Genomic DNA, 14956 nt, shown 5'->3' with positions numbered 1-14956 from the left:
TGGTGTAATCATGGCTCACTGCAGCCTCGAATTCCTGAGCTCAAGAGATCCTCCCACTGTAGCCTCCTGAGTAGCTGAGACTACAGGTGTGTACTATCAGGCCCAACTAATTTTTTTGTATTTTTTGTAGAGACAGCATCTTGCTTTGTTGCCCAGGCTGCTCTCAAACTCCTGGGCTCATGCAACCCTCCTGCCTTAGCCTCCCGAAGTGCTGGGATTTCAGGCATGAGCCACCAAGCCTGGCCTAATCCCTCCTTCTTCCAAGAATATTCCTGACTTTTATTAGGGGATCCTCTGGGGACACAGCTCTCCATAGGTCTCTTGCCTTTCTGCACATATTCAGAGCAGAGGCACCAATGGCATTTTGTTGTGAACCATCTTTTAAAGGATGTTGTTTAACCATCTTCCAACAGCCTTGGAAGATAGAGATAGTGTCTCCCTCCAGAGCAGAGGGCAGGTTTGTTTGGTATGCAGTATATTAAAAATGAGGGCTAGGCACGATGGCTCACACCTGTAACCTCAGCAGTTTTGCAGGCTGAGGCAAGAGGATCACTTGAGCCCAGGAGTTTGAGGCTGCAGTGAGCTATGTTTGCATCACTGTATTCCAGCCTGAGTGACACAGCGAGACCCTATCCGAATATATATATATATATATATATATATATATATATATATATATCACACATATATAACATCTATATTACATATCTAACATCTATATTGCATAGCTATAACATATATTACATATATAAATATGTAGTAAAGATGATGTCTCCCTCTGAGGCCAAGCCTGGTCAGATTTGCTCCGAGCCCGTTATAAAAAATTGGGGATTCCTATGCTAAGGTTCCTTGGCTTTGACACAAACCTATGTGTTCAGCATCCACCTGAGCCCACCACTGCATCCCCCCCTGGGACTTGAGGGACATGGGAAATGATGTGAAGGTGAAGCCAAGTTGCTTGCAATGCCGGGAGAAAGAGTCCTTTGTCTCCATGCACAAAAGAATGAACACTGCAGGCCTGACAAATATCCTTATGAAGGCCTGCCTGCAACGTTGACCTTCGGTTGGTGCATGGAAACTTGGATTTTGGGAGGGTTCCCACCATTGCCAGAATTTATAAGAATGGCTCATTGTGCCTAAACTGTTTATACAAACAACGTGATTCATACTGAACACCTGCTTTCCTTTCCTTCTGGGAGTCTGGAGATTTGGTTCATGCCAGACAGAGGCTTCCCACCTGATCAGCCCCCAGTAAAACCCTGGCTGCTGAGGCTCTCATGAGCTTTCTTGGTTGACAACATTTCACACATGTTGGCACAAGTGTTGCTGGGGTGAATTAAGTGTGTCCTGTGTGATTCCACTGGGGGAAAACTCTTGGAAGCTTGTGCCTGGTCTCCCCTAGATTTTACCCCGGGTACCTCTTCCCCTTGCTGATCTCACTTTGCATCTGTTCAATGTAGTAAGTCACAGCTGTGAGTATGACTGTATTCTGAGTCCTGTGAATTTTCCTAGTGACTCATTGGACCTGGAGGTGGTCTTGGGGACCACTGACATAGTCTCTGATCCCAGAATCTCACGTCTTCTGTCTGCATCCATGAAATGGTGACAGGCTAACTTGTTAATTTCAAAGATGAAACCTCAGGCCCAATCACAGTGTTTGAAAGAGCAATCCCGTTACCTCTCAGGACCCATGGGAGAATGAGTGTGGGGTGGGTAGGAATTCCAGATCTAAATTAACTTGGGTGTTCCATGCCCTGCTTATCATGGAGCTTTCAGGAGCAGGCACCTGATCTAAGCCAGTCCAAGCCAAATGAAGTCCTTTTCTTCTCCTCTGGCCAAGAATCAAGAAGAGTGTAACCTGGGAAAACCACCTTGCAATCATGGGGTTTAACCCAGAGCAAGTGGGACCGAGAAACTGGTCCTGGATCACACTGTTGGAGCCCCTGAAACCAGCCAGCCTTGCGGCTAGTTTGCCTCTGGATGATTTTAAGACACATGAGTTAATAAATTTCCTTTACTGCTTAAGACAGATTGGGTATGATTTTCTATCCCTTGTAAGAGAAGTCCTAACTGATGCAGATCATGGCTGTTCAAAGAATAGGCCCCCTGGAGGGCCTCTGTCCAGTTGTAGAGAACCAAGCCTCACAAAGATGGGATCCTTCTTTTAAGGACCCTGAGACTAACTTAATAAAAATAACCAGCCTCCAGCAGTCAACATTTTACAAGTGCCTACCAAGGAAAGAGTAGCAGATAGGAGTTGGACTTGGTATCATTTCAGGTGACTTACAGCCTGGAGATGCTCTTCCAAGCTGTAGAGGTGTTTATGCATTTAGGAGACCCAGACCTTCACTTAAAATGAAGTGATGATGTAACCATGGCAACGTGAACTGAGGACTCAGCTACAAGGAGAGGAAGAGGAGGTGGTTTGAGTTGAGGGGAGCTCTGTGCCACTTTCATATCTGTGCCCAATGATGGGCATCCTGTCCACACCACGCCTTCCTGTCTGCACCACCACAGGTGATGGCTTTGTTTTCCAGCACCAATCCAGTGCCTAAGAGCAGGGCCTCTACTCCATCTCTCTGCAGACTTCAGGGAGAAGCACTGGAGTGACAAAAGTAAACATCGGAGGCTTCACTTGGGTGACACAGATCAAAGACTTTTCCAAAAAAAGAATGCTGCAAATGATGTTTAAAGTCATGATTATATTTAATATTATTAGGGTGGTGCAAAAGCAATTGTGGTTTTTGCCATATGGCAAAAACCACAATTGCTTTTGCACCAACCAATATAAATTGTAACAGATTTGAGACAAAATATAAAATTTTTCAAATTGAGCAGAATTTATCAACCCAGAATCTGTAATGTATGAAATAAATTAATAGAGAACCCAACAGATCATGTTATGTTGTAAATATAACATCTATCTTTAGGTTAAAGTAACATAGCAAAAATATATATTTATGGGTGCAAGACACATACATAATTTGTACCAATCTCACAGAACTAATTCAATTCAAAACAACAAAAAACTTACTCTATTATCTAATGGATGCAATAAAAATTAACCATTTGAAGATAAGTTTGCTTGCGCTTCCCCTACTTACGTTTTTCCTGGCACCTGCTATACTGTGTATGTATTTCTTCACCGCTTTACTGTCTGACTCCCCTACTAGATTATAAGTTCCAAGAGGGCAAGGCCTCTGATACACTGCTATGTCTCCAGCACCTAGAACTTGGCATGTAGTAGGCATCCAATACATAAGTGTTAAATGAGTGAATTTAAAACATGTACATGCCAGGAATGGTGGCTCAGGCCTGTAATCCCAGTACTTTGGGAGGCCGAGTCGGGGGATGGCCTGAGGTCAGGAGTTCCAGACCAGCCTGGCTAATATGGTGAAACCCCGAATCTACTAAAAATACAAAAAATTAGCTCTTCCTTTCTCTGCCATTGTGGTGTGTGCTTGACTCTGCTTCTTGCCATGTCTTCTCATAAGACTTTCAGGATTAAGTGATTCCTGACCAAGAAATTAAAACAAAATCGCCCCACTCCCCATTGGATTCAGATGAAAACTGGTAATAAAATCAGGTACAACTCCAAAAGGAGACATTGAAGAAGAACCAAGCTAGCCCTATAAGGAATTGCACATGAGAGGGCACACATATTTATGCTGTCTGAAGGTCACAGTCATGTTACCACATCAAGCTGAAAATGTCACCGCTCTCTGGAGAATTGTACATGTCTTATTGGGAATATATTTTTTCTTTCTGAATCTGTTATGAATGCATTGGTTGGCTGGGTTCAGTAATAAATATGTGAGACCTTTCATTAAAAAAATACAAAAATTAGCTGGGCATGGTGGCGCACACCTGTAGTACCAGCTACTCTGGAGGCTGAGGCGGGAGAATTGCTTCAACCCAGAAGGCGGAGGTTGCAGTGAGCTGAGATCGCACCACTGCACTCCAGCCTGTGTGACAGAGTGAGACTTTGTCTCAAAAAACAAACAAACAAAACATGCACACATTTAATCAATATAAAATATTATTTCTACGAAGTCACTTCAAGCTGATACTGCATACTCCATATATGCTAAACTTCACAAGGTCTTTACCTCATACCTGACTCTCTTTCCTGACCCCCTGCGGGGTAAGTCAATGCCCTGGGGTTGCTTAGCCACTTGGTACTACCAGCTTTGGGCACCAGGTCTGTTTCAGCTCATTGGTGTATGCCCCGGCTGGCTTTTCCCATAGGACAGAGTTGCACAAGTTGTGGGTGTGAAGCTGAGAGGTGAGCAGAGGAGGAAGGGAGGTAGACAGTCCTCATCCCAGTGTCCCTCTGAACTGCCGTGTGTGTTGCTCCAGCTTCTCAGCCTCCGCCTGGAGGTGCCCCAGCGCCGCAGGGCTAGGGTACGTGAGCACGGCATTCTTAGTGGCCAGCGCTACGTCCTTGAGCAGGCTGCAGAGGTGACTGCTGCCGCGGAGGATCTCGTTGCGCACGTCCCTCTCCTGGGTCTCCATGCACAGCGTGTCCACCAGCTTCTGTCCCACCATGATGACCAGCTTGCTCTGAGTGATGATCTCCGCGGGCTGGCTGCTGCTGAGGCTGCCGTGAAATGCGCTGATGGCTTTGAAGAGCGCCCCAAAGTACAGCCGGCAGTGTTCAGATAAGCGGGGTTTCCTCTCAGGAGTCTGTTGACTGGAAGGCTGAGGTATAAGAGGGCCAGGATTCTAAAGAAGGGAAGGAAGAAAATAGATAGGAGATTCAATCAATGGGCTGTGGCTGTCTGCCCTTTCCTGTTTTGGCTAGATTTGCAAGACTTTTTATTTTTTTAAAAAAAGCATGGTTTGGTTTGGGAAGCCCAATACTGCAACAGTTGTCTAACAAATTAATGTTTTCAAAGCACTGTAATATATAATATATACAATATTATATTGTAATACATACATATATAATTTTATTCAATCATCTCAATAAACCAACTACGAGAAACCCATTTTAAGAAACACATTGGCAATGACTATATAACCTTTTTTTTTTTTTTTTTTGAGACAGAGTTTTCCTTTGTCTTCCAGGCTGGAGTGCGATGGTGCAATCTCAGCTTACTGCAACTTCCACCTTCTGGGTTCAAGCAATTCTCCTGCCTCAGCCTCCTGAGTAGCTGGGATTACAGGCACCTGCCACCATGCCCAATTAATTTTTGTATTTTTAGCAGAAATGGGGTTTCACCATGTTGGCCAGATTGGTTTTGAACCCCTGATCTCAAATGATCCGCCCACCTCAGCCTCCTAAAGTGTTGGGATTACAGGGGTGAGCCACTGCACCCAGCTAAATTTGTAACTTTTAAAAATGCACAAAAACTTCATGAGATTTAAAATTTTCTCAAAGAACATATTTAAAAACATTTAAAAAGCCAAAAATCATCTGATTTCAGTATCAGAGGTATACCAGAACCCTCAACATTTCCAAAAGAAACTAAATACCCTGACCTATCTGCCTTAATATTATCATTTATTTTATTTTTTTGCCTTAATATTAAAATATTTATCATATTTGCTAATAAGGTTTCATCAAAATTTTACATTCATGAATTTTATTTTCTGGAAAATAGAACCAACATCTCCCAAATCCTACATACTCTCAAAGATTTTCAGTACCTAACTTAGTGGCCACAACTCCAGGTAACAATTGAAAGGTGAAGCTCAGAGAAGAGAAAAGGCTGCCTCCGGCTATTCCATTAGCACATGAGAGATCTGGAGCTCTAGGTCTGAAACTTGCTTTCTTTCCATTAAATTTCACACGCTCGCATTTACCTATTATCTCCAAATTCATAGCCCGGAAGCATTCAGACAGATAGGGCATAAAACTGATTTTTTCAGAAGGGGGTTATGTCTCCTAGTAGGGTTGGAGGGGAAGTTAGACAAAGAAGAGGAAGGCATACTTCAAAGAAGCACCTTCATTATTAGAATTGCATATTTGGAAAATGAAAACAATGATTGTCTTTGTCATAGAAAGTGAAGGAAAGATTGAAATGTCAGTTCAGATGGACTCTTGGAAGCAGGGAGTATAAGAATGAAGCAGGTTGAGTGCAGTGACCCACACCTGTAATCCCAGCACTTTGGGAGGCCAAGGCAGGAGGATCGCTTAACCCTAGGAGTTTGAGACCAGCCTTGGCAACATACGAAACTCTGTCTCTACCAAAAACAAAACAAAACAAAAATTAGCCAGGTATGGCAGTGCGGGCCTGTAGTCCCAGCTACTTGGGAGGCTGAGGTGGGAGAATCGATTGAACCTGGGTGGTGGAGGCTACAGTGAGCGACGATCTCACCACTGCACTCTAGCCTCAGCAACAGAGCAAAACACTGTCTCAAAAAATAAAAATAAAAAAGGGAGCTGGGCACGGTGACTCACACCTGTAATCCCAGCACTTTGGGAGGCTGAGGCAGGAGGGTCACTTGAGGTCAGGAGTTCGAGATGAGCCTTGCCAACATGGTGACTCCCTGTCTCTGCCAAAAATACAAAAAATTAGCCTGGTGTGGTGGCAGGCGCCTGTAGTCCCAGCTACTCAGGAGGCTGAGGCAGGAGAATCGCCTGAACCTGTGAGGCGGAGATTGCAATGAGCTGAGATCACGCCACTGCACTCCCACCTGGGTGACAGAGCAAGACTTCGTCTCAAAAAAAAAAAAAAAAAAAAAAGAGAAGAGTTTAGAAATAACGAGAAGTAATGAGGTAGGCATCAGATTATGAGCATCTTAAGTGGAAATATTAACTGTAGGGAGGTGAAAAATGTACTAAGATTCTTAACATGGGGTGCTGGAAATGTGTGGAGATAGTTTTGGTTATCGCATTGACTAGGGACTTCTATAGGCAGTGAGCGGGCAGGGGTTCTGGGATGCTGAACGGTTCACCACGCAATGGAGAACTGTCCACCCGGTGGCCAACGGTGCCCGGGCCTCCACTGAGAAGTGCTGTCAGTCTAAAGCGGGGGCTTTCTAAGTGAGGTCCTTGGACCAGAAGCATCAACAGCACCTGCAAACTTGCTAGAAATGCACATTATTATGCTGCACCCCAGACCTACTAGATCAAAAATTCTGAGAGTGGGGCCCAGCCATGCAAGTTTGTTTGTTTTTGTTTGTTTGTTTTCTTGAGACAGAGTCTTGTTCTTGTTGCCCAGGCTGGAGTGCAGTGGTGCGATCTCAGCTCACTGCAACCTCTGCTTTCCGGGTTCAAGCAATTCTCCTGCTTCAGCCTCCCGAGTAGCTGGGATTACAGGTGCCCGCTACCATGCCCAGCTAATTTTTTGTATTTTTAGTAGAAACGGGGTTTCACCATGTTGGTCAGGCTGGTCTCAAACTCCTGACCTCAGGTGATCCACCTGCCTCGGCCTCCCAAAGTGCTGGGATTACAGGCGTGAGCCACCGTGCCCAGCCAGCCATGTGAGTTTTAACAAAGCTCATAGGTGATTGTGATACACTCAAATGTGAGAACCACTAGTCTAAGGCGTACTTGATGTTGAACAAAATAGCATAACTGTCAGCAATATGGCAGGCCCAAAGACTAGTGTTTGGGGTTCAGGGTGCTGAGCATCAGGAGGCCTGAATTCTTGTCCTAGTTTGCCTCTGAGAAGGTACATGACCTTATCCTATCATCAGACATCCTTTTCTTCCACCCTCTACCCCATCTGCCCTACAACCTAGGTAAGTTTCCCAAGCTTCAGTTATTCAGAGACAACCTTTACAACCTTTACAAGTTATACTCTTTCCACCTTCCTCTTAACTTCTACTGGCTTCATTCCTTTCCTTTAAATGGACCCATTGTTTTTACTTACATTAATTTAAAGGAAACTGTGAAAAATGGTAAATGGAAAACTACTGTCATTGACCACAAATAGAAGGAAACCAATAAAAATAAGCACAACGATAACATCTTTGACTTTTTTTTTAAAAAAAGGAAGAACATCAAGTGTAAAAGAGGTGTTGAAGATATACAAGCCCCAAATCAAGATTTGCTGTTGTAATCAGAAACATTAAATCAGAATGTCAAAGAGGAACTGAGTCAGTCCTATTTAGCCCCGTCAGTACCACCCACAACAACCTTGCAGAGCACCTACAGTCATTTCAGTAATGGTTAATGCTTCACTTTCATTCCCTGGGGTTCGTTCATTAGACTCAGTGATCTCCAGGACTCTCTTGCCAAAATAAAGGACAAAGAATCACAGAAACGAACTCTCGCCCATGTGGGTCATGGCTGTAATGTTGAGCTATCTGTAGCATGATGAGACGAATCTAGCAATAGAGCGTATGAATCAGAAGCTTTAGAGAGTGAGTGCTATAGCTTACCATGGTTCCTAAGTCTTTGTTTTCATCTAACCTTTGTTCCAAGATAGGTTTATCTTTCTCTTCTAAGTTAGGCAATGTCTGAAAAATAAAATCCCTTCAAATTACCAAACTGAGTGGTGTTTTACACTACAGCGGAACTGTTTAAGTTCACTTTAGACTTGAGCATTCTTTCTCATATTTTCTGTTGATGGTTCTGCCTACTGATTCCTTTTCTCAACCAAAGGAGACTTTGGCCGCCCAAAGGCTGAATTTTGCCTATCAACATGGCCTGATATAATGACCCACATGGCTTTGTTTAAAGTTATATATATGTGTATGTAAATTTTAAACATCCAAATTTCTAGAACATGTTAAAGCTCCTACACCACCAGGCATTTCAGCAGAACACAAAGGTCGGGGCTGAAAGCAGCAAATTATCTCCTTGACACAGCCCCCAAGTGACTTCTGGGCCTCTTAAGGCTCACAGTCCCTGAACTGAAGCATCTCGCTCTATAATGTCTGAACTCATCCAGAAAAGTATTTCTTTCTTTTGTTGTTGTTTTTTTTTTGTTCTTGAGACAGAGTCTTGCTCTGTGGTCCAGGATGGAGTGCAGTGATGCAATCTCAGCTCACTGCAACCTCTGCCTCCTGGGTTCAAGTGATTCTCCTGCCTCAGCCTCCTGAGTAGCTGGAATTACAGGTGCACACCACCACGCCCAGCTAATTTTTGTATTTTTAGTAGAGATGGGGTTTCACCATGTTGGCCAGGCTGGTCTCAAACTCCTGACTTCAAGTGATCTGCTCGCCTTGGCCTCCCAAAGTGCTGGGTTTACAGGAGTGAGCTACTATATCCCAACTCTTTTTTTTCTTTTCTTTTTTTTAGAGATTAACTCTTGCTCTGTCACAAGGCTGGAGTGCAGTGGCGCCATCAGAGCTCTCTGTAACCCCAAACTCCTGGTCTCAAGGGATACCCCCACTCAGCCTCCCAAGTGCATGAGCCACTACACCTGGATATTTAAAAATAAATTTTGTACAGCTGGGGTCTCACTATGTTGCCCAGCCTGGTCTCAAACTCCTGCCTCAAGGGATCCTCCTGCGTTGGCCTCCCAAAGCGTTGGAATTACAGGCATAAGCCACCACGCCCAGCCTCAGAAAAGTACTTCTAAGAGTAGCTGAAGTCTGGAGGCTGATCAGACCATGAGCAATTTGAAAGAATGTTTCTACTTCCTCTTTCGTTGCTAAGAAACACACTGAGAATGACTCAATTTATAACTTTCAAAAATGCAAGGAGACTTGGTGGTGAGGTTTTAAAAATCTACTCAAATAATAAATTTTTAAGAAATTTAAAAATCCCTTTTAATTCTAATATGGTAAACTTGAATGCCAAAAGTTTTCGGAAGAAATCCAAATCAACCGACTTGTCTGCCTATGCTGACCTATCTTTATCTGACTTGTTAATAAGATTTCATCAAGAATTTTACTTTCATAAATTTTATTTTCTAGAAAATGGAACCAGTGTCTCCCCAAAGCCTATACACTATGGAAAGAGTCTCAGCATCTTAGTAGCCACTACTCCAGGTAACAATTGAAGCCCCTTTTTCGATCACTTGGAACTCTGAACTCACCTGTCCACAGATATTTGCTCTATTTTTCTTTAATAGTTCAGAAGAGTGTTCATCTTCCCTTTGCTTAGTGGAAGGGGTACTCTTTTGGTGTGATTCGGTTTCTCTTTGGGGAGGCTGGATGTATTTTTCACACTTAAATTCTGCATTTGGGGTCAACTGCACAGTCTCTTCCTTTTCACAGTTCCGCTTAAAAAGGAGCCTTCCATTGGCAATGACAATGGAGGCAAACCTCTTGATGTCTTCTGGAAGCATCCGTGCCACCATGACAAACCTCTCAAGGTCATCTGGGCTGTTCTGGACACTGTCAGTCACAAGAACTTCCAGAGGCCAATTGCGATTATCCAAGCTTTCCTTTGTTTCAAGCAGGATGCGGTAGGAGTTGGAGATGGTCTGCATCTGGTCCCGAATTCTGTTCTGAAGGTTACTGTCAGTGAGGTTACAGGCAGTCCCATGGACTCCTCGGGCAAAATCCAGAAATTCTCTTACAGATTCTTCTATGTGATCAGTGGACCTGTGGATTGCATCAATGTTGGCCTCCAGATAGTCTCGGAATCTCCATTTCCTGCTGACAAAGAGCATCAGGCCAGCGACAGAGCTGACCACCTTGTGCTGCAGAGCCATCACTGTCTCCTTGGCCACATCCAGGTCCAAGGAGAGCTCCTTTGCTGACTCCTCCGAGGAAGAGCTGGAGGAGTCGTCGGTGGATGTGGTGGAGCACGAGGAAACGACGCTAGCTCTGCTGTCAGAACTGGAACCTGATAATCTGTCTGGTTCAGGAGATGGGGAAGTTGTCCGTCTGGAGAACCATGAGGAATTATGGCCCGCGGAATTCTCTGACACCTCCTTGGCTTTCTCCAGCTCCTTCCCAGCCTGAGAAACACTCGACATTGCTTTAGGGATGTCATAAATATTGGGCTTGGTGTTCTGCCGTTCCACTCGGGGAATCAGAAAGCTTGAAGGAACCTTGTAGCTGACATCTTCATCCAAAGGAAATGTGCCTCTGGGTACAAGAAAGCCATAAGAAGGAATTTCTGGAAGGCTGAGTTTTTTCTGCATGGGCACATTGTTATTCAGTTGTGGAGTGAGGGACCTGGATCTGCCACTTGGAGGACTGTGGAAAGTGGAGCTGGAACTGGGGAGAGCGTGGGGCCTTGATTCTTCCGCAAAGCTGGTGAGAGGCGTGTTTCTGACGCTGGCCTTTCCTGGAGACACTGGAGTGTCATAAATCCATTCCGATTTCTGAGGATTTGGTAATGTGCTGTAGCCGCCTCTTCTTAAGGTAGTCACTGATACCAGGGGAACACCCTGCCCCTGTGGGAGAACCATACATAGTTGCCGGGTTAGTAGCTTTCAAAAGAGGGTGCGAGTGCGTTGTTTAAATCTCATCGTCACTCCGCCGCTCCTTCAGTGGCTCCCCATTTCTGTTACCACTCAAGGTCCTTCACGATTCTTTTGAGCCTCATTTCTTTCCACTTCCACCACGCTGACCCCACCTTGTCTGCCACCATCTGCTTACAGGTCCAGCCACCCAAGCTGTTTACTTTCCCCTGAACTCAGAACACTGACTCATGCCACTGTATTTCATTTTACCCAAACTGGTTTCTCTGCTCTAAATGCCCTTGCAACCCTTTCTTTTCCATCCACCAAACTCCTATGCATCCCCCTGACACAGCGAAATGCCAGCTTTCTTGTAAGATGTTCCCTAATGACCTTGGGTGTAAGTGTGTCTGTGGGACACATGTGGTAGAATCCAATTATAAACATAGATTACACAGATTTCAAATAAAGTCCTTTGCCCAATACAGATAAAAGTGTACTGTATCACAGCACGTCCCTGAGGTCTGTCATAAGAAGAAGCCATTACATAATTTCACACCGTGCCAGGCACTGTCCCAGGTCCTTTGCAGGATTATCTCACTTAATACTCCCAGCCCATAAAAACAGAGAAGTTAAATGACTTATCCCAACCACGTAATTAGTCCTATTCCTGAACACAAGTGCAATGAGAGGTTTTTACCTCAAATGCAACAAGGTCTCTGTTATGAGGAATTTGCATTCTAATTTTTGACCAAGCTAATAACATTTCTTTCTTTCTTTTTTTTTTAAATGTTTGTATTTTATTAGAGACAGGGTTACACCATGTTGGGCAGACTGGTCTTGAACTCCTGACCTCAAGTGATCTGCCCACCTCAGCCTCCCAAAGTGCTGGGATTACAGGTGCCCGCTACCACACCCAGCCAATATTTGTATTTTTAGTAGAGACAGGGTTTTGCCATGTTGGCCAGGCTGATCTTGAACTCCCAACCTCAGGTGATGCACTCACCTCGGCCTCTCAAAGTGCTGGGATTACAGGCTTCAGCCACCGCGTCTGGCCCCAAGCTAATAACATTTCTGAGAGGATTTTTGTGTGTTCATAACACTGCACCTTAGCACCTCTTCATACTTACACTTGCTTGGCTGGCTGGGGGATGGAGTCCTGCCTTCTTGGGGCTGGCTGGTATGTCGTATAACTGCTGCTTCTCTGGCTCCTGGGGAAAGACCACAAAGGCAGACAACTTGAATGTTTCTTTCCTAATGGCTACACATCACGAACACTCCCTATTCCAGTGTTTTTTTTTCCAAAGGAAGACACAAATTCCTGAAGACTTTTCGGTGCTTTTGGTCATGATGCTCTAATGGTGGAAATCTGGGTGACAGGTCTCCCGCCTTCCTTGTCTGAGGCAACGCAGGGGACATCACAGTCCTTTTTCCCATAACGGGGTATACATTCAACAATGGACTTTGTGCTTTAAAAAGAGACTTCTCGGCCGGGCGTGGTGGCTCACGCCTGTAATCCCAACACTTGGGAGGCCGAGGCAGGAGAATCACCTGAGGTCAGGAGTTCGAGACCAGCCTGGCCAACATGGAGAACTCTATTAAAAATACAAAATTAGCCTGGCATGGTGGCGCATGACTGTAATCCCAGCTACTTGGGAGGCTGAGGCAGGAGAATCTCTTGAACCTGGGAGGTGGAGGTTGCGGTAAGCCAAGATTGCGCCATTGTGCTCCAGCCTGGGCAACAGGAGCGAAACTCCATCTCAAAGAAAAAAAAAAAAAAGACTTCTCAACCAAAGGTTGGGAGGAAAACAACAGAGCCTTAACTGCAGTTGCCTAAATTAAAAATGGTAATTTATCTTGAGTTCGTCTTAAAATTAAGCCAGAGGATAAATGAGACTGAGACCTAATATGTCTTCTTTCTTTTTCTCAGTAGAAATTTTCCTGTTTTATCATTCATATTTATTCTGCAAATATTCAACGAGTGCCCACTAATGACCAGACACGAAGCTGGATGACACTGAGCATATCATGACAGCAATAAAAACAGGGTGTGAGAGACTCATTTGATAAATGTGCATCTTAGCAATGACCTAAGTGCCAGGCACTGTGCTTCCTAAAAATCTTTTTTATTTTATTATTTATTTATTTATTTATTATTTTTATCAGTATAATTAGTTTATTAATTTATTATTATTATACTTTAAGTTCTAAGGTACATGTGCACAACGTGCAGGTTTGTTACATATGTATACATCTGCCATGTTGGTGTGCTGCACCCATTAACTCGTCATTTACATTAGGTGTATCTCCTAATGCTATCCCTCCCCCAACTCCCCCTACTCCATGACAGGCCCGGGTGTGTGATGTTCCCCACCCTGTGTCCAAGTGTTCTCATTGTTCATTTCCCACCTATGAGTGAGAACATGCGGTGTTTGGTTTTCTGTCCTTGCAATAGTTTGTGCAGAATGATGGTTTCCAGCTTCATCCATGTTCCTACAAAGGACATGAACTCATCGTTTTTTATGGCTGCATAGTATTCCATGGTGTATATGTGCCACATTTTCTTAATCCAGTCTATCACTGATGGACATTTGGGTTGGTTCCAAGTCTTTGCTATTGTGAATAGTGCCGCAATAAACATACGTGTGCATGTATCTTTATAGCAGCATGATTTATAATCCTTTGGGTATATGCCCAGTAATGGGATGGCTGGGTCAAATGGTATTTCTAGTTCTAGATCCTTGAGGAATCACCACACTGTCTTCCACAATGGTTGAACTAGTTGACAGTCCCACCAACAGTGTAAAAGTGTTCCTATTTCTCCACATCCTTTCCAGCACCTGTTGTTTCCTGACTTTTTAATGATTGCCATTCTAACTGGTGTGAGATGGTAGCTCATGGTGGTTTTGATTTGCATTTCTCTGATGGCCAGTGATGATGTGTGCTTCCTAAAAATCTGATTGTCACTCCCCTGCTCAAACTCCTTCAGTGGCTTGAGATATATATATGACATAACATATTATATATGTAATGTGTACAGTAATTAAAAAACATATATATTAGGATACAAAAAACAGGTTACAAATTCCAAAGCAAGGCAAGAGAGCACCAAAATAGGTTTTGCAAAGAAAGAGAGAAAGAGTTGGATATTGGAAGGGGTTTCTTTAGAGGGAGTTGGGCTGTGAGTCTCCTGAGGGCTCTCCTCAGCTGGGAAATGGGGTGCGGTGTAGCGGGGGTTGCCTTTCACTCCCCAAAAGCAAACCATCAAGTGTCCCATGGGACCATTCAACGACTTGAGTTGTATCCCCTGAGCTTGGGGTCACAGTGGATGGGGGCTGACTCTGGCTTGGGAAAGTTGAAAAGAGAGAGGGTGGCAGCCGTGCTGTGGATGGCCTGTTCTCAAGGTCAGGACCAGGGGGAGGAGAGCAAAGCAGTTGCCTTGGGCACAACATTAAGAGGGCACCAAAAAACTCAATAATCATAGTAAATACTATTTAAAATGCAATATTTTTAAAAATCATAATGCAAAAAAATCATGGTGAACAAAATGTCACAGTTTTACATAAAGACAGGGTCTAGTGGGGCTGGGATTAGGGCAAGGTGAGTGAAGTGAGTCATACAAGTGTGTCTTCATTGATAACTTTTTTTTTTTTTTTTTGAGACAGAGTCTCACTCTGTCTCCCAGGCTGGAGTGCAGTGGC

The 14956-nt window shown here is 44.1% G+C and overlaps 1 protein-coding gene across 6 annotated transcripts in view; it reads right to left on the bottom strand.

The window, feature by feature from the left end:
* The window catches only part of CASS4 (Cas scaffold protein family member 4), a 52348-nt gene that overhangs the window by 1085 nt on the left and 36307 nt on the right, over positions 1-14956 (bottom strand). For 3 of the 6 annotated variants that reach the window (XM_004062404.5, XM_063702352.1, XM_055372888.2), the window contains 3 exons: positions 12386-12466; positions 9939-11249; positions 2688-4725 (listed from right to left, as the gene is read on the bottom strand). In XM_004062404.5, coding sequence (XP_004062452.3) covers positions 4318-4725; positions 9939-11249; positions 12386-12466 — 1800 coding nt within the window. In that variant the 3' untranslated portion in view covers positions 2688-4317. Of the gene's footprint in view, positions 1-2687; positions 4726-9938; positions 11250-12385; positions 12467-14956 lie in introns of those variants that run through there. The other 3 variants (XR_008674520.2, XM_063702353.1, XM_055372889.2) reach the window with 3 other exon arrangements.

This window comes from Gorilla gorilla, chromosome 21 (assembly GCF_029281585.2).
Source record: "Gorilla gorilla gorilla isolate KB3781 chromosome 21, NHGRI_mGorGor1-v2.1_pri, whole genome shotgun sequence".
Lineage (NCBI taxonomy): Eukaryota > Metazoa > Chordata > Mammalia > Primates > Hominidae > Gorilla > Gorilla gorilla.
This window is presented reverse-complemented; position numbering and strand designations above follow the sequence as displayed.